Source organism: Coptis chinensis, chromosome 2 (assembly GCF_015680905.1).
Source record: "Coptis chinensis isolate HL-2020 chromosome 2, ASM1568090v1, whole genome shotgun sequence".
In the NCBI taxonomy this organism is placed as follows: Eukaryota; Viridiplantae; Streptophyta; class Magnoliopsida; order Ranunculales; family Ranunculaceae; genus Coptis; species Coptis chinensis.
This window is the reverse complement of record NC_141457.1, coordinates 68,758,581-68,779,294: the sequence shown is the minus strand read 5'-3', so window position 1 is coordinate 68,779,294 and position 20,714 is coordinate 68,758,581. Positions and strand designations below refer to the sequence as shown.

Genomic DNA, 20,714 nt, shown 5'->3' with positions numbered 1-20,714 from the left:
CGTAGGTACGTAGTACGTATGGTACGTGACTACGTGCTACCTCTTCTTGTTGGGAGATTTCACTAGAAAGTCACACCTCAATCTAGTTACTTTCTATCCCAAATGATTTCAACTTGGAGCTCACACCAAGAAAATCACCCACCCAAGACTTTGGTAGTTATCACAACAAACTCAAACAAGCAAAGCCACTAATTTATCATCGCCCATAGCAAGCAAACAATAAATAAGGAAGTAAATATGCAAAGAGACACAAAGATTTAGGTGGTTCGGTAAATGTTATCTACATCCACACAAGAGCCAAGTTTCCTTTATAACAAAGATTGGAGAGTTTACAAGAGATATCAAGAATCAAGAACAAGAGGCCTCACTCAAACCCTAGCTCAATAGAGCTCCCACAATACCCAAGAAATGAATCTCTCAAAAGTTATCTCAAAACCCTAATCTATTTCCTTTATATAGGTGTACATAGAAAAAAAAAAAAAGAAAAAGGTTTGGGGCGAAATATCGACAAATCGTCGAAATTCGAAAAGTTTAAACTCTAAAGCTTGTTGGTGAGATACCGGAGCTTCATACTCGACGGTTCCACGTTCCCAACAATCTCCCACTTGGAACCTTCGAGATTCTACATGCACATCACATCTCAATTGTAACAACTCCATCCAATTCTAATTTACTAAAGAAACACTTTCGGCTCATCCATCATGGTCTTCAAGCAAGAAGACCCACCGGAGTTGAACACAACTTCAACTTCTCGATGAGGGCACGGTCTTAGTCAACATATCCGCCGGATTCTCACTCCCTTGGATCTTCTCAAGTGCCAAAACATCATCCTCTAACAGAGATCGGATAAAATGATACCGGAGACCAATGTGCTTGGTCCTAGAATGAAAGGCGGAATTCTTAGCAAGATGTATAGCACTCGATCACACTCAGCGGTAACACACTTCTCTCTTGCTTCATCCCAAGCTCTTCCATCAATCCTCAGAACTAGATCATCTCTTTGCTTGCCTCTCATAACGCCACATACTCGCTTCGTGGTAGACAAAGCAACAATCTTCAGAATCGAAAATCCAACTCATCGCGTAGCACCCTCTTGTAAAGACATAACCGTGAGTGCTTCTTCTCAAGGATCTACTTCTCCCGCAAAATCGGCATCCACATACCCTTGCAGGTTCACAACACCCCTTCCATAACATAGGCATTTCTTTGTAGTACCTCTCAGATATCTCAATATCCACTTCACGGCTTCCCAATGTTGCTTGCCAGGATTAGACATAAATCTACTGACAGCTCCCACTGCTTGGGCTATATCCGGATGCGTGCAAATCATGGCATACATAAGACTTCCAATGGCAGAGGCGTATGGTACCTTAGCCATGAAGTTTCTTTCCTCAACAGTCTTGGGAGAGTGTTCCTTGGACAACTTGAAGTGGATCGCCAAAGGTGTGCAAACTGGTTTCGCACTACTCATGTTGAACCTCTTCAATACCTTCTCAATATACTCAATCTGAGACAACTCCAGAATACCTTTCTGCCTATCTCTTCTGATCCTCATCCCTAGAATCTATTTCGCTGCACCCAAGTCCTTCATAGAGAACTCACTTGCTAACTTCTCTTTCAATCTCCCCCAATTTCGACATATCGAAACTTGCTACTAACATATCATCAACATATAGCAACAGGATGACGTAGCTGGAGTCGAACCTCTTGAAGTAGCAACAATGGTCAGCGTTGCACTTATAGTAGCCATTTCCTTGCATGAAGTTATCAAACTTCCTGTACCATTGCCTAGGGGCTTGCTTCAAACCATACAAGCTCTTTCGAGCACTGCATACCATATTCTCTTTTTACCGCTTCTTGATGAAACCCTCCGGTTCTTTGCATGTAAATTTCCTCAACTAGGTCACCATGGAGGAAGGCAGGTTTAACATCCAACCGCCAAGATAATGCAACAATACTCAACACCGACCCGAATAGTATTCGGTTTCACCACCGGGAGAATATCTCGTGAAGTCAACGCTTTGCTTTCTGAAAAACCCTTGACTACTAGCCTTTACTTTGTATCTCCTGGGAACCATCATGTTCCTCTTTGACTCTAAACACCCATTTGTTCTCAGAGCCTTCTTGCCCATGGGTAGTTTGGCTAACTCCCACGTGCCACTAGAGATGAGGGACTTCATCTCATCTTGCATAGCAAGCTCCCACTTGCTTGCATCACTCACCTCCAATGCTTCATCATAGCATTGAGGCTCGCCACCATCAGTAAGTAGCAAGTAATTCACATAGGTGGAGGGTGGATATCTCGTACTCGGTACATGTGGCCTGGATGTCTTCCTTGGGGCACGAGGTGGAGATGGACTCGGTGGTGTAGTATCCTCATTATTCTCTGAGTCACTACTACTGTCATCCTCTGACAGTGGGGCTCCCACTATACCACGACTTACATCGAAGTCTTCCAACTCAACATACTCTGTGCCACTCTCTGTACCCGATTCCTTGGTTTGTACTTCATCTCTGTCCTTGTACATCACCTTCTCATTAAACATAACATCTCTATTACGAATGATTTTCCGATTTTAATCATCCCAAAAGCGATACCCAAAATCATCACCGCCATAGCCGATGAAGGTGCACTTTAGTGACTTAGCATCAAGCTTGCTTCTAGCTTGGTCACTAATGTGGACATAGGACACACAACCAAACACCTTCAAATGGGAAAGGTTCACATCCTTCCCGCTCCACACTTTCTCTGGAATCTTAAAATCCAAAGGTACTGATGGTCCTCTATTGATCAGGTAAGCTGCTGTGCTAACACTTTCTGCCCAAAACTGCTTGGGCAAGCCTGCTAGTGTACGCATACACCTAGCTCTCTCTGTCAGTGTTCTATTCATCCACTCTACAACCCCATTCTGTTGAGGTGTCCCTGGCAAAGTCTTTTCCATCTTGATGCCATTGTCAGCACAGTACTTCTTAAAACCTGAATCCTCATACTCTCCACCGTTGTCGGATCTCAGCTTCTTTACTTTCAAGCTTGTCTCATTCTCAACCATGGCCTTCCAAGTCTTGAATACTTCAAATACTTCTGACTTGTGCCTCAAGAAATAGACCCACACCTTCCTAGTATGGTCATCAATGAAAGTCACAAAATATGACTTTCCGCCAAGTGAAGAGACATTAGTCGGCCCCGGACATCTGTATGAATCAACTCAAGCCTTCTTGCTTTTGGAGTCGACCCATTCTCTGAAAACTCACCCGGCTTACGCTTTCCAAATACACAGTTCTCCGCGTCAATTTCAAATGACCAGAACTTTGGGAGTTTACCGTAAGAGTGAAGGATTTTCATTCCTTTCTCACTCATGTGACCAAGTCTCATGCGGTGCCAAACATTCAGATCCTCTTTGCCATGTGCCCGCGGCAATCGACTCACAACCATGTGCAGTCATGTAGAGAGTACCATCTTTCTTACCATTTGCAACAATCAATGAACGCTTCGAGACCTTCCAAGTATCACCGGTGAAGACTGTAACAAATCCTTCACTTGCCAATTGCCCCACAGAAATCAAATTCTTCCTCAAATCCGGAACGTGTCTGACGTCCCTCAATAACCATGACGAGCCATTCATCTTGACATGCACGTCACCCTTGCTGACAATGTCACAAGGTTGCTCATCACCGAGAAAGACCGTTCCAAGGTCACCTTCGGTGTAGTTCTCAAGGAACTCTCGATGTGAGGTAGCATGGAAAGATGCGCCGGAATCAAGTACCCAAGACTCCTTCTTGTGCTCCATCGAACATATCAAAGCGTCATCTACCATCTCAACAACATTAGCTTCTTGATTCTTTTTCTTGTTCTTATTAATGTTGTTGTTGTTTCTTGGTGCCAGACAATTGGGGCTATAGTGGCCAGGCCTACCACAATTATAACACACCACTTCACTTATGTCTCGAGGTTTGTGTTCAATGCTTTGCAATTGGGGGGCTTGAGATTTCGATCTCCCCCTCCACTTCTTCTTACCATGATTCCTGTTTGAATTTCTCCCCCTACTTTCAGTGCTCAATGCCGACCCCGAAGTTGACCCCGAAGATGAAGGACAATCCTGTCTCCGAATTTCCTCGGTTAGTACCATACTAACAACGTGCTCAAACTTCAACTTGGTCATTCCCGCAGAGCCACTAATAGCCGCAACTGTAGCCTTCCAACTTGGAGGCATTTGTCTAAGTATCGCCAAAGCTAGCACCTCATCACTAAATGTAATCTCAACCGACTCCAATTGGTCCTTAGTTTGGTTGAATTCATTTAAGTGATCCTTAAAGGATGTCCCCTCCGACATTCTCATACTAAATAGCTTGGTGATCAAATAGACTTTGTTCGCGGCCGAGGGTTGTTCATACATCGTAGTAAGTGCCTCCATAAGAGACTTCGCCGTCTTCTCAGTCTTAATATTGAAGGCTACCGACTTCGAAAGACTCAATCAGATTGTGGCCAAGGCCTTTCTATCCTGCAAATCCCATTTGTCTTGCGGAATCTCCTCAGACTTCTCACTTATTAACGTTTCCATCAAATCCTTTTGATAGAGAACGTCCTCAATTTGCATCTTCCAATAGCCAAAGTTTGTTCCATCAAACTTCTCTATCCTGTAGCTTTCTTTGTCGGTCGTCATGACTTTACTGAATCGAAACCAACGGTGGAGAACCTCTCAGAGGAATTTTCTCAAACACCTAGCCTCCAATGCTAAAGGTGGAGTCTTTTCCTCACACACCCTCAGTAGCTCATATAGTCCTCAGAGCTCGATACCACTTGTTGGGAGATTTCACTAGAAAGTCACACCTCAATCTAGTTACTTTCTATCCCAAATGATTTCAACTTGGAGCTCACACCAAGGAAATCACCCACCCAAGACTTTGGTAGTTATCACAACAAACTCAAACAAGCAAAGCCACTAATTTATCATCACCCATAGCAAGCAAACAATAAATAAGGAAGTAAATATGCAAAGAGACACAAAGATTTAGGTGGTTCAGTAAATGTTACCTACATCCACACAAGAGCCAAGTTTCCTTTATAGCAAAGATTGGAGAGTTTACAAGAGATATCAAGAATCAAGAACAAGAGGCCTCACTCAAACCCTAGCTCAATAGAGCTCCCACAATACCCAAGAAATGAATCTCTAAAAAAGTTGTCTCAAAACCCTAATCTATTTCCTTTATATAGGTGTACATAGAAAAAAAAAAAAAAAAAAAAAGGAGGAGAAAAGGTTTGGGGCCGAAATATCGACAAATCGTCGAAATTCCGAAAAGTTTCAGAACTCTAAAGCTTGCTGGTGAGATACCAGAGCTTCATACGCTCGACGGTTCCACAGCCCAACACTTCTCTACGCCTTTAGCTAATCGGACCCTTAATTAGCTAATTTTGAGCTCAGGCAGATATGCTGAAATGACAGTGGCGATATATTTGACTCCATGGCCCTAAGTCATAACTCTGTCATTTTGGTGTTATCAAGGTATGAATATCTGCACTATTTATCAACACTTTATTGAATTGTTTCTTACAAATTTTATTATTTTTCTTTTTGCATAAATGTTTCCATGATTAGTAACATGCTCAAAGTGGTTACAATCTTCTAGTTGAACGGCGAACAAATACTGAAGAAATGCAAAACAACAGTAAATATAATCGAAGCCACAAATATATACCAAATACAGCAAGTAATCATCTCCTACTCTGAACAGTATTTGTAGCCCAAAAAGATGCACCATAGATCACAACATTTCCATCGCTTTGAATAATCAGGCGATAGTCATTGGGACTGCGTGCACTCCCACTACTCCACACATGACACAACATCCGTACCATATAAAATCACAAGGTTGCCATTGTTCTGTAAGGTAGCCCAGCATGATGTGCCCATTGCATTAGTTGCAGAATTCTAGAGCGTCCTATTTCGATTGACGCACAAGACAAGATTACAATCTGATTGCATTATGAACCTGTAAGGACCATTCTCAATGAATTCATTAGAGTTCAATCACCACTGAGGAGAACATCTTCGGAAACTGCACTATTGATGGGCACGAAAGCAAGAAGCAAAAGAGATGATAATATGTTGAACATACATGCCATAATTACATGTTGATTGATTCAGGAAGATTATTTATGTATTAGCTAGATGCAATATTGGAAGAAGAAGGATGTTGTGAATTGTAAGGTGCTTAAGACTTAAGAGGTGTGAACAGTATTCTGACTTTGAAAATGTCACGACTTAGAATTGACCATTTCACTCTGTATTAGTTTTTGAACCCGTTCAATAAACGGGGACGTTTTCATAAATTTGATTTGATTATTTTTAATATTTTTTGAATTATTATCTATCAAAAAAATTTAACTATAGAATACTGTAATGATTCGTAGAAAGGGCGTTGAGGCATAATAATATAGTATTAATAAAAAGAAAAAATAGCTCAACAAACATAATTAATTTGATTTATGACCAAACCACTGACAAATCCTAAAATTTAAAAGTTGAATCTATCTTTCTTTCATACACAAATTCAAATTGGAAAAGGCATTGAACTCTTAAAATTTAATTGTCGACGACACTTTTTAATTGATTATATTTTGACAGCCAATCATTTTTTTTTCCCTAATTTACACTTTAGTTCATAGGCAGAACATGTTTAGTTCACATTTTGTGAAAAAAGAATTATTTTTTTAAAATTATTTACTTAAATTACATAAATTGGCACCCTTCACAAAACGGGGATTGTTTTCATATAATTGATTTTTTTTTTTAATTCTTTTTTATCGAATTATTATGTACCAAAACGTTTTAGTTTTAGAATATTGTAATGATTCAAATATCATACTTTCCCATTCAATACTCGATGAGTTCGTGAGTAGACTGAATAACCCATCAAAAGATGCCTAACATAGAATGGGAGTAGCCACGTTGTAGCTTCTACCAACATGATGATATGTTAACGGGCCAATTGCCCTCTCAAGACAACAACAATACAACATTCAAAAAATTAAATTTTCTAATCCAACGTCCACACAAACAGTGAATCTTATCATAATTATAGTGCCAAAGAGAATAATTATGTAAATTCATATATGTAACAGAACCCGTTTATTTAACAAAATCAATGGGCATTCAATTAATGACAAAAATAATTATGTAAAATACTCATTTAAACGGAACATGTTAATGGAATTATATATTTTTTTCATTTTATTATTATGTATCAAAAATCTTACTTCCAAACTATATTGAAACTCATACAGTAAATTAATTTATCAAAGTATCCCCGCGCAAATAATTTGTTAGACTATTTTTTTGTATCAATGGGCCTTATAGTGTATTAAAATGTCCAACTTTTTGGCTGTAGACTAAAATACTGTTTTTTTGTATGAATGAGCCATATTAAGATGTCCAAATTTTGGGCCCGTTACTTTACTTAATGCGTGGTGTCACTTTCACCACTTGTATCTCTAATTTACCGACGTGTTTTCTCACTCTTATCCAAGCAACCTATCTTTTGACTCTTGAGTATCTATCTTCAGTTGACTTAAGTGAATGAATTCAGTCGCTCTCAAAAGTAACTGATAAGTGTCTAAAATTATATTATATTATATATATATATATATATATATATATATATATATATATATATATATATATATATATATAGGTGCTTTATAATATCATTTAGGCTTAATTGAGTATTTTTTTTTTCGTCAAACCGTGCATTTTCTTTGGTTTTGTGCATTAGGCATGTTTTTGTGGTTATAATGGTATATTTAATACATGTGAGCATCACTGGAAATTTCGTATTCAAGTGGTTCTATTTTCTTGTAGGAAACTTGCATGGGTAGCAAAATTTGAAAGGTCCAAGCCCAAAAAGAAGCCGAGACTATGGAGCCCGTACACCTCATGGACTTATTTGGAAAGGAGTTGGGTGTTACTAGAAATTAATTGAGGATGCATTTTACTTACATGAACAAGTGGCTTGGAGAAAATCAGTGAGGGAAATTAAATAAGGAAGATTTGACTTTCTCATCTCTACACTATATGATAGCCGGGTTTTCCGAAACTAACTCTCACCATCGAACAGGCAAATTTTAATCTCTCTATTTATCTAATTGAGAACTAACTCCCTCACTGAAATTATAACCAGCTCCCTTTTTATTAATAATTTAGAAACCACCCCTCCCCCCCTTTTTCAATTAGCTCTCTACACTATATGATAGCCGGGTTTTCGAAACTAACTCTCACCATCGAACAGGCAAATTTTAATCTCTCTATTTATCTAATTGAGAAGTACCTCTCTCACTGAAATTATAACCAGCTCCCCTTTTATTAATAATTTAGAAACCACCCCCTCCTTTTTTTTCAATTAGCCCCCCACTGTTTTTATTCCACACAATCAGAATCTATTGAAACCATGCTACCTATCGATCTTGAAAGACCGGTTTGAAGATTGAACAATTGATGTGTAGCTCAGTTTGCATACTTGTTTTGGAATAGACAATTCATGGTAAACAATACCCATTTTGCCATTTTACCATATCGCCACTATATCTCACCTAGCATATTTTGATCATTACCACTTTATTTATTCTTCAGTTTACTGAGCATTTGCCACCTCATCTTACTATATCTTACCATATAGAAAAATATGGGGTATGATGAATAGTGTTTTCACGTACGTCACAGGGGCAGTTTGGTAATTTCACATTCTCTTTTATTTTTTATTTTTTTTTGTCATTTTGTAGGGGCAAAATTGTAGTTTTATAGTTTTTTAAATTAATTTATAATCATAATGGGCCTTAGGGCATCTCCAATGGGAGTGTAAAATTACACCTCCACATAGGCGCCACTTAAGTGCCACCTAAGTGCCATTAGGATTTTACATCTCCAATTGTAAATTATTGTAGAGTCTATAAATATCCACTCTCTATTGTTCCCAATGGAAAAATGTAAAAAAGTTCAATTTTAAATTCGGATCACACATACAGTGACGTCCCTCTTTAAATTAAAGTGGGACGTCACTTCAAGTGTCGTCTGAATTTAAAATTTTCAAATTGTGACTTTAGAAATAGATAGGGACGACACTTCAAGTGACGTCCGAATTTTTTTACTCAGACGTCTGTTCTAGTGTCGCCCGGGCTTTTTATTAGTTGATAACGAGATGGAGAATTTCCCACCCTCTCTATCAACTAGTACTATATTAGAAAAACTAGTTTTCGAACCCGTCCTACGAACGGGTTGTGTTTAATGATATTGATTAGAAAAAGCTCAATTATTATTGGTTCATTAATTAATTATCATTAACATAATCTTATTTGAATTTATCATACAATGTAATTTTTTTTTTTTTAAATCAATACATACATGAGTATAAAGTGTTTTTTTTTTAATGTAACATAATTATAATTATAATGTAGCATTTAGACATAATATATATTGAATTTAGGAATGAATAAATAGATTAGTTTCTTTATGATGAAATCTTGTTATCTTTCTTGTATACTTATAATATATAAGGAGTATCCTTTTTTGTTTTTGAAAGACTCCAAACTCTCCATTCACTTAAAGCTCTTGTTAGGCTTAAAGCTCTTGTTAGGTTTTCTACTTTAACGGGTCTGTTGTTGCAATTGGATCATTTTATCAAGCGACTGTGTCTTTATCCTATTTATAATCCCTACACCATATTCATTATGTACCTCAAGAAGTGCTACAATCTGCCTTCTCATCCTCATAGCATTAGAGTTAAATTAGTTGTACACAAATTTGAGTTCTGAGCAATGTATATGAAATTCATAGTTTATGGAGACCAAGGACATTTATGCATTGAAAAAAGCAAATATGTAAGCATCGCTGGTATATCTTCATTCCATTTATGACAGAGTAGTATATTTGGATATAGGAATAAGTTAATCTCTCTAGTTATGCCTGATTAATGAAAATGCATTGTTTTTTTTTTTTTTTTTTTTTTTTTTTTTTTTTTTTATTTAGAGGGTTAAGGCAAACTCACACCAAAGGCTTACAATGCCTGAATGCTCATCAACCTCAAAGGGAACCTAGCCTGTAGGCTTTCGCCAATGCACCCATTTTGAGTAGACTCAACCGCCTCCACCTTGTCCATGAAGACTTACTTTCACTCCTCGGTCCACCTAGAAAATGCATTGTTGCCTAGAAGTCTAACGCCTTCAGAAGCTCTGGGCTATCAAAGAGATATACAGCAAGTTAGCTAAGCTAGATATATAAATAGATGCATAGGAATCAAAATGAGAAAGTTAGTTTAAGGGACATAGTGAAATATCTACATACCATATGCTAATGCTGCAATGCTTAATTAAGATTTGGTTATTTCGGTTATTTGTTTTTAATTTTTAATGTTGTGATTGGTCCAAAGTTCTAAAATTCAACTATATATTTTCTTATGACTCCAACTGCCAATAAAAAGCCAAGAAGGTGATTGTCAAACTACAACCCCATAAAACTCATGACACCATGAATTGGTGAAAATAATAACATGATCACAATGGCTTAAAGAACATACTACAAAGATAAAGAACTGGCGAGATTCTGAGTACCCATAGAAAACCCCATTTATGTGATTGTCAACTTAATGCCAATTTGCCAACTAACACAAACAAAACAAAAGGTAAGAGAACTTAACATAACACAAAGGTAAAGAATCTGCGATTTACAATAGTAATTAATCATCAAACATTTAACTGTTTGATTTCAACGGTCGCAAAGGCGTCACAAAGTCTGCTGCTAATAAAAAGGAGAGAATTGGAAGAATTTGATCGATGTTAACTACGAATATAAACCTTTAGTTACACATTAATACAATGTGTTTATTACAATTTGATATATTCTATGCACTCCTCGCAACTTACTTTTGGAATCTTCATTAGTTTGTCTAAAATATCATAATGCAGAGTTGAATCACAAAAAACTAAACATAAATATACAATTAGCAAATTTAGAAGTTATCAATCTCAACTTTCTTATGTCAATTTTAATTGACATTAGAAAAATAGTGTATCACATGAATGAAAACTTTGATGGATTCTTACCTAATGGAGCTCATTCTCAACCTTTTCATAACCAATCTTTAGCAAGGCAGGTTAAGAATTTAGAGAAGGTCTCTGAAGATAATGATAGTCCTTGATTAGATGGGAGATTTTGAAAATGGAGTGATCGCTGCAGAGGGAGAGAGAATAACGTTATTAGGGTTCTAAAAATCCTTTGTGGAGACATTTATAGAATCCGGGTACAAATTAACAATTACATATACATTCAACTCCATTAAGAGTAACATAAATGACTTCCAAATTCTAACCACTTGTAAACAACAAACATTTACCAATTCAACAAGGACTTCCATGATCACAACTAAGCACGCTAGGTTCCTTGCTTAAGGGCAGATTGCTACTTAGAAATATTAGTCCTCAAATGTCACATAGGCCTTTGCATTATGGAACACCTAGTAACAATATTATGATTGAAACAAGTGAGAACAAATCATTAGGAATAAAAACGGGCATAAAGACTTTGAGAATGAGCAACACTGCGAAGAGTCTGGTGTAAAACTTTCTACATAATCATATTATAAATTAGAAGTGAGATATTAAACTACAACATCATCAAGACCACTATCAATGATGAATTCAGTACTTCTGTCAACTAAATGCTTGATGGTTTTCAAGGCCAATAGTTATGATTCAGTAACAAAGGACTCTAATTCCACAAAATGCAAGATCCCACTTCCCAGATCTACCAAATAAGCACTAACAACAACCCAAAAGGCAAATTGAGACTCAATTACAACATCAGAGATTTGTTTTGCAATCTAGAAACATATAAATGATCTAGAAAAAGGCAAGGGAAACATCACTACAACAAATAAAGAGTCATCAATGTAATGCATTTAAAAACCAAAATTTACCAGGCTAAGCAATTCGTGATCATTTGCATTTACAATCTTCATTACTGGAATAAAACCTTACTAAGAGAGCATAAATTAGTGGTCTGGTGATAGGGAACACCTCCGCAAGTAGAAATAAGCTCCCATTATGTCCTTTCAGATTAATTATAGATAGTAGGTTTCTTGACTGCAAGATATGCACACAAAAATCTAAGCATGAAGAACACTACCTTCCAATGGTAGCTTACAAACTATACTTGTAATATGGTGTCTTAGGTCAAAGGCGTGTAAAATACTGATTTTGGTATTCGTCAATGATTCCTCTAGCAAAAGCAACATATTGTTTTAGCAAATCTATTCAGTCGAGGCTATGGTTTTTAAATTACTATAATTTGTAGTGTTCATCAATAAAATGACCAAAAAGTGGATTTTCTCGATAGATTATCAAGACATAAGCAAACTCTACCTTACCTATTTTATAACAATTTAGCAATGTTTATTAGCTTAAGGAAACAAAAAACTCTAACATAACAATAAGAGAAATGTTTAATTATAAAGGACAAACCACATTATGACAGAAAATCATGCATGAGAAGAAAAATATATAAAATTTATTCCATTTATAAAAAAAGGAAAACAAAGGATAAAATAGGATTATAAGATTATGAATCTATCATTACTTTTGTATGCAGCCCGAAAAAAAATTAAATTTCTCAAGAAAAGCTGAAATATTAAAAGGCGCAATCACCAAGCAAGCATACTCTATTGAAAACAGATAATTCGAATAGAAAATAACTAAGCAAGAAGAAGCTTGTATGAATGGAAACTAATTTCTTAGCACAGCTAGCTAGGTAATCAAAGTGAACCAAATACAACAAATGTGGGCAATATATATCTGAAATTGGGCGTAGCTAAGAAAAAAAAATCCAGCCACATAACCGATAGAATGACTCAAACAATTATATGAATGTGCACTACTGAAAAAAAAAATGAACTACATACTGAGCTGTATTAGGACTGAAGTAGAGAAACATTAGAAAAACCACATCACCATTGTTTTAATGACAATGACAGATAATATTCGCATCTGAAATTCATCCATTTAGATAAAGAGATAATTTGGCCTCAAGCAAAAGGGAAATGCTACAACATAATAAATCAGTAACCTACTGTTAACAAAAGAAGTTTAGAATTGCATCTTAAAACCTTATCGGTTGCAACATATCAGCTGCAAAAGAAAGGGTCAAGGGTAAAACAATATAATATAGATTGGTTATGTAAATATCTAAGGCCTAATTAATCACAATACAATAAGCTACCAGTAACAAAATAAGTTTTGAACCCATTCAAATAATTGATATACGCTCTCATAAGATGGAAAAAAGAAAATTAGAAACTTCTAGCTTGGATGTACTTCTAGAAAATCAAAAGGTTTTCTTGAGCAACCAAAATCTCCTAAGATAGAAAATAATAGCAAAAGTTTCTAGGGATATTGTTTACATTAGACTTTGGCAATCATTCGAGAAAGAAGTCGTGGAATCAATTCAAGTTGATCATACATGTTAATTAACTTCTTAATGTGCATAGTGAGAGATTCAATGTAATCTAGTGCATTAGTCCAAATTTATTTATTTCATAACCTATACAAACAACTTAGCAACTTAACATGTTCCTAATATTACCATACCCTAGCTCAACCTATCAAGTTCCAAAACTTGAGAAACTGTATCAATAACCTATATATGCACCACCAATTCTTATAAATGCATCTATGTCTTGTGATTACTGCACTCTATCGCAGGAATAGATGTACTCAAATTTCACATTATACTAATAGAAAACACAGTAACCACCTTTCATTTGTCTAGCTCTAATATATTAAACTATAGTTTCAATCCTTCAAGCTTTCTAACTTCCGGAACCGTATAAACATAACATAGCACCCATGTAGAGAGTATAGAAAAACATATTGACTCGCACGAAAAGTAAAACAGGACCAATCGGACATTATATAATAACTGAAAATAAAAAAATCGTTACCTTCAAGCCATCGCTCAATTCGTAAACTAATCAAATAATTTCAATAGATAATAACCAATAAAAATAACTAAAAAAAATAACTGGCCTAAGGTTTCCAAACCTAGAACACTGACTGAATATGACCGTTGGTGAAAAATAGCTTCATTGCCAAGATTGATAAATCCTAGAATAACTTACGGTGACATTCCCCAACATTATTGCAAGTTCAGTTGCTGGCAATCATGTTTGTGGAGGAGGTATCATAAGTATAAGGTTTCAGATATAAACAACAGCAAATTCAATTCAATTGAAAAACATGGATGATAAACCAAAACCCTCATGGATGACTTCATTCCTTGCGAAATTCATGAAGAAGACCCTCAATTGAATCAAAACCCTAACTTCTTAAACCCAAACCTCATTTTTCAATTGGGAACTTGCAAAAAACCAAAACTTCTAAATATTTGTGTGATTGACTGTCCCTAATATTTGTGTTAATAATTTGTTTATCGACCGAGAAGATAAGTGTTGAGACGATAGGGTAGATTAGGTAGTGTTGCAGTTGCAGGTTTTTTGTTTCCAAAATAAGTAAAATACATCAGAGTTGGGGTCTCTTTTCGAAGGGTTCACACCTAAACCCCATGTCCACGTGGACAGCCTCAATGAGCTTGAAAAAAGACTGTTGTTATATATATCTACACTAAACAATCAATTATCAGCATAAACTAAAGCACATTTTAAATATTTAAATAGGAGAAAAAAGAGGTTGTTTCATATGTTTTGAAGTTGTGGCCTGGGTGAAGTAATATGAATCAAGGAGCACTAAGTAAACGAATATGGGAAAGTATGTAGAAGGAGCACTATTTTCTTTGAGAAGAATATGGTGAAAACTGAAAATAACATACCTTTTAGCAGCAAAAGTAAGAATACATTGGCGAGAGCGACCTTCCTCATCCACACCCGTTACACTGTTGATCAGATCCATGGCCACGTTATTTTGGACCATATATTGTTGGTGATTGTTATCTTGACTGAAACGAAATCTAAAACCAACTATTATAACATGACACAACAGATATAAAGCAATCACAAAAAAAAAATGGTGTTCATAATGCTCAAATATTTGAATGGAATTGAAGATGCAAAAATCTAATTAGAAAAGGAACCTGTGTGGAGAGGTGGCATCACGACTTTCAATTTCGAAAGCATTAACCGTAGTGAGAAACTCACCATTATTACCATCTTCCTTCAACTCATTCAGCAATTCCCACATCGTAAATGTTCGGCTTCCTTCGTCTTTACGGATCTCAGAATGCTCCGTTTTTTCAATCCCGTTTGATTCGATCTTGTTTGGATCCGAATCTTCTTCAATTCGTTAACTACTTCTGGTTCGTAATTCAAATTTTGGGAAGAGGTACGGTGGGTTATAGAATAGTGTTTGTTTGGGTTTTTTACGTGAAGAAGAAAGTCGGATTTTGTGGAGTTGAGTTAAACTTCTTTTTTTGCTCCGTTTTTTCAATCCCGTTTGATTCGATCTTGTTTGGATCCGAATCTTCTTCAATTCGTTAACTACTTCTGGTTCATAATTCAAATTTTGGGAAGAGGTACGGTGGGTTATAGAATAGTGTTTGTTTGGGTTTTCTACGTGAAGAAGAAAGTCGGATTTTGTGGAGTTGAGTTAAACTTCTTTTTTTTTCTCCACTTTTTTCGTAATCCCCATATGACGTGGATAGCCTCAGAATGCTGGAAAAGGGACTGCTGCAGCCTCCATAACCTTGCAGGACAATTCTTTATGCTTTCAGAACGATCTGCACTTGTTGAAGAAGAATTTTTATCTGCAGAATCAAGAGACTGCTCACATAGCTGAATCACCTCTTCATACTTCCATAGCTATTAGATACTGAGAAACAAATATGTCGTCTTTGCAAAACCGATATACTTGTTGTAAAATAGATATGATTAGCGAAGCACGAATTCCAAGAGTAAATGTATACTAATTTCTCATTTAGAATCTGAGTAGTGAATGAAATATGAACACACCGTCAGAAAAGCTTCTGCCTTCATTTCAATCAATCTCTCTGAATAAGGACTTATTAAAAGCGCCTTGGCAATTAGTTGCAAAGCACCTTCCACATCATCCGATGTTCTTCTGTGCAAAAGCTCAACACAACGATTAAGACACTGACCTACTTGCTACCAGTTAAAAAGGAAGAAACCAAAGATGTGTCACTACATTTGTACACAAAAGATATGATCATGTAAACTATACAGCAAGCAAAATAAAGTATGAAAAGCCTGATGCAGAACATGTGATTCTATATGTTTTGATGTGCAGATAGTAAAATAGGTTCTTAGTCTTCTTCTAGTTTATTACCTTCAGCTTCCTGCTCAAAGACTAAACCTTCCTTCAGTTTAACTGAGACTCGTCAAGCTTCCGCAATGTGAAAACGGAAAATCAGATAAAAGCTTATCATAGCTGTCAGTATAACAGGGTGAGTTATTACAGAGTGAAAATGCTTGCTACCTTGAATTGTCCAATGTGATCTATGACTTGATCAAGATATTCATTCTTTACAAAAGAAAAGATTTCAAAGAAAAATTTATGAAGTGACACTGTTGTATGTCAAGATATCCAATTAGCAGAATGAGCTTTGATGATCTCTTCTTGTATAAAAAAATTCAAAGAAAAATTGTTGAAGAAGCATAATTGCTTTGCAATTGCGCTTTATGTTTCAATGTTCATTTGTTGTGCTATTCTGTTTTTATTTTATACTCAAGAAAGTAGCCTCCTTGATATTAGAAGACCAAAAGTTTTTATCTAGTTAAAAGTTTGGATGTCAGCATCGCAAATATATGAAAATGAAAGATTAAACTCACGAAAGACGGATGCACATACCTGCGCTTTCTGCAGACCGTTAGAAGCTTCTATTACCAATTTATGATCCAAGCACAGATCAGCTCCTAGTGGTAAAGAATTCTTGAAATATTTCAAAGCGTCTTCAACTTCACCAAGCAACAGATGACAACTGCACGAAAGCATCAAGTGATTTAGGGAAGAAAGATGTGTCATCACAAAAATTGACTTCCAAGTAAGATAAATAAAAAAAAAAAGGAACTTAACATAATTAAGACACACCTATTCCTGACTCTTCAGAACTGCGTTCATCCTGTTTCTGCAACTGTTGTTGTCTATATTTTTCAAGGATGGCTTCCCTTCTTTTTCTGCTCTCTTCCTTAATTCTTTCAACATCTTCCTCTTCCTCTGCAGCCAGATTGAATTAAACCATTTCTTCATTGTCTTCTTGCTCATCTTCATCTCTAAACACATAGGTAATAGCCAAAAACGGTATCTGAGAGTAAGTTCAACAATTAAGTCTCCTATAAAGAAAGGAATAAATATGTACCGTTTTAATTTGTCTTCATGCAATTCCAAGTCCTGATGTGCATTATTAGATACCTCAGACAGATGATTTGACCTCCTGTCATGGTTATGTTCTGCCTCACTTTGTTTCGAACGCCTAGAATCCCTATAGCCTACGTGAATTTAGAGGTGGAGAAAGGAGGTTTTGGGGGACTCATAGGGTTTAGAATCTTATTTGTGAGGGACTCAACGTATAATTCCTGTTTTCTCTCCTTATTCCCCGCGAGTTTTTTTCTCCCCTCTCCTAATTTCTTCTTATTTAGTTATCCCGATTTTTCGAACTTTTTATTTAGTTGTCTTGATTTTTCGTAACAACCCTGGTACTTAATCCCCCCTGAGTACTTAAAATTTGCTGACGTGGACAGTCCCAGAGACCAGGAAAAGGGACTGCTAGCTCATTTCTCTTCCAAAGCCCTGATTGGAAATTGCAAAACCTTGGTCAAGGCAAAGAATACAAAACTCAAAACACAGCAAGAATAACTCTACCACATAATTAATAAGAAGTTTGCTAACCTTGCAATAAATAGCATTATGGGGAATTTCTGACTTATTTCGCTGAAGATAAATCTTGAAGCTTTCATCTTTAAGTGATAGTTCTTGTCAACCGCTTTCTTATATATAGTAGTTTGTTTCTCATCTAAAAGCTTAGGCTGTGACATTAACAACCACCCATGTTTGGCGTCACGGATAAATGCACCTGCTAGTTCCAGGATGTTCACGGTATAGGCATCTCCATAAACAGGGTGATTAAATATGCATTTAGCGTTTTTGTTCTTAGGGAAGGAGGCGGAGAAAGAAGGTTTTGGGGGACTCGTGGGGTTTAGAATTTTATTTGCGGGGTATAATTCCTTTTTTCTCTCCTTATTTCCCGTGAGTAACTTTTCCCTCTCCTAATTTCACGTGAGTAAAGTGGGTACTTAAAATTTGCCGACGTGGACACCCTCAGAGAAGAGGAAAGGGGACTGCTATATATATATATATATATAGATAAAGATTACCATATGTCAAACCAAACCAACTGCTTTACCTTCACTTTAAAACATGATGAAATTACCATACGGTATATTAAAATCTGATTTCAATAGAAATTATGAAGTGTTTAACAAAGCCCAATCTGGAGCATAAGTTTCTTCAACAACAAAATTTTAGAGTATTAATATGACGTTCTTTATAATAAAAGGAGTGAACAACAATTTAGAGTGTTACTCACCTAAGTGCAACAGCCATGACAAAAGTTAAAGTCAGAATCGAGCTCTCAGATGGTCAAGCAAAAGTTGGTGAAGTGTTGTCCAATCCCAGCAAGTAGAATCCTTGATTTGCAGTTATTCTAGAATCAAACAACTCAATTCATTCATGTAATATAACAAATCTTATTTTTTTAGGTAGCATTTTGTTTTCATGAAAAATCGAGCTTACTCAGTGAGGGCAAGGCAGAAGAACTGAATGAGAAAATAGATAGTCATTCCTAGAAAAAAAAACTCATTAGTATCAAAATGCATATCATTAGATTTAAAATCGTTGAAATCCAAAATGGGGTAAAGGTTCAATAAATAAATTTAAAAAAAAACCCCCCAATCCAATAAATTAAGTGGAAAGAATTTCGAGAAATTGATTAAGAGTTTAAGACATACCTGGTTGCAAGTTCTTAATTTTGTCACATTGGGTATGCAGTAAATATTGAAAAGGGGCCATAAAACAACATCATTTGGTGGAAGAGGATGAAGAAGCTGAATAAGAAATTCGGAGTAAGGGGAAAAATTGTGATGATACCTTCACTTTCTCATCGCGGATGTGCTCAGGTATAAGAGAAACTGGTTTCTCCATCGCAACCAAACAAAGAACCTACAGCGATATTGAATAGTTTGTTAGTACACTCAGAAACAAAGCGTAGAGTTCAAACTTCAATACTAAATAAATGCTTCATTGATAAAAGATTCTCTTTCTCATTTGAACAAAGGAAACCAACTATATGTTGTGAGTACCCAGCAAAAAAAAAAAAAAAAACAACTATATGTTGTGAGTCCACATAAAAATCATATGCTTTGCTATATAAACAAAGTTTGGAAACAGATTCATGAATCTTTGTGAATATCAAAAGGAAGTACCTACAGGAGATGGTTCTGTATGATGTCCCGAATGATTATGCAAACCATCATTAAGTTTTAGTTGTCATTTAAGGAAGCAATATTGTAATTTTCTAAAATTAATCAACAATTTTGGATACAGAGAGCATATGCACAATCCATGTTACAGACAGAAATTGAATAATGTTAGTGACATAAATCAATATCTTGAACACCTTAGCAAAATTTGAGTTTTTGGAAACAAAAGCATACCCATATTCATCAAAATATCCACCACGCCCATCGGTTCGAAATCTTCCCTCGAAAACAATCTGAAAGTGGAACACCGCTTAAGCATGCATTGAATTTAACTTGTTACTTATGTCCGAAAAGATGGGTATGCTTAACATTCTTCAAGTGCAAATTGATGATCAGAATTTTGAAAAAAAGTATTTAAACTTTCATTTCAGTTGTGTTCCATACATAAACCATGACCTTCAGATTAGTTTCTCGGTAACTATAGCAAAGTCTAACATCTTTAACTAAGGCGGAAAAAAAAAAAGGGGGCGCACTTGAGTGGAAGAACTACATTTAAGTCTTGACTCGAACATTAAGAAATACAATAGCTCTCAAACAATATATCACCTAAATGTTATCAATGCTATCACGGTTCCACAATGCCGCAAAAATAAGTGATTTGCAAAACGGAGCACCAACTGTCGGTGGAAGCAAAACAAAAGGTAAATAAATAAAGCAAACAGTCTTAGAATAAAACACAACTACAATAACAAAGAAGAAGAAAAAGAACAAAGAACCACAATGGTAATAAAAAAATTTACGGAAAATGTTACCAAGTTTTGCACCAACTCCTTTCCTAAATAATGATCGATACAAGATATCCGCTTCTCCTCAAATAATTCCCAAATTAGGAACTTCGGTTCCTCTTGAGTCTAAATCCTTGCCAAAAGGCTTCTCAACAACAATACGAGTCCAGCCACCATCATCAGCTGAAAAGGAGATAGTAAACATTCATGTAAGTTTACATAGAGATTGAATGTTCTGAAACTCTGGAGAAATACAGGAATCCATAGTAGTAGGTTACCATGGATGTCCTCACATTTACCTGGAGACATTTTCAGGTTCACGACTTCATTATGTTGTCTTCCATGCATTTTTAGGTTTAGAACCTGAGACACATTTCAAAAGCTATATTCAAATAGACATTTTGTTTGGAGAGGTGAACTTAATTCTTAATTTGGTATTGTAATGTC

At 36.0% G+C, this 20,714-nt stretch overlaps 1 protein-coding gene and 1 long non-coding RNA gene across 14 annotated transcripts; both read right to left on the bottom strand.

Annotated features, from left to right (window-relative positions):
* Positions 1-5,543: 5,543 nt before the first annotated feature.
* Positions 5,544-17,902, bottom strand: LOC147517401 (protein HLB1-like). 13 transcript variants are annotated; one of them, XR_015211434.1, is made up of 12 exons: positions 17,364-17,897; positions 17,096-17,277; positions 16,856-16,985; positions 16,334-16,435; positions 16,000-16,152; positions 15,126-15,849; positions 14,865-15,002; positions 13,111-13,168; positions 11,380-11,499; positions 11,090-11,216; positions 10,036-10,224; positions 5,544-5,988 (listed from the first exon to the last, which is right to left on the bottom strand). XR_015211434.1 is itself a non-coding variant. In XM_086589614.1 (10 exons), the coding sequence occupies exons 4-6, from the start codon at positions 15,230-15,232 to the stop codon at positions 13,165-13,167; spliced, it is 249 nt and encodes an 82-aa protein (XP_086445740.1). In that variant the 5' UTR covers positions 15,233-15,849; positions 16,000-16,985; positions 17,096-17,277; positions 17,364-17,902; the 3' UTR covers positions 5,544-5,988; positions 10,036-10,224; positions 11,090-11,216; positions 11,380-11,499; positions 13,111-13,164. The 13 variants fall into 13 exon arrangements, 3 of the variants coding, with proteins under 3 accessions (XP_086445740.1, XP_086445742.1, XP_086445741.1); XR_015211436.1 differs by having other exon boundaries at positions 16,000-16,108; XR_015211433.1 differs by having other exon boundaries at positions 16,334-16,985; positions 17,364-17,902.
* A 727-nt stretch (positions 17,903-18,629) lies between these two features.
* On the bottom strand, positions 18,630-19,753 carry LOC147517400 (uncharacterized). Its single transcript, XR_015213863.1, has 3 exons — positions 19,717-19,753; positions 18,797-19,222; positions 18,630-18,707 (listed from the first exon to the last, which is right to left on the bottom strand). It is a non-coding gene; the product is annotated as an uncharacterized LOC147517400 (long non-coding RNA).
* Between the last annotated feature and the right edge of the window lie 961 nt (positions 19,754-20,714).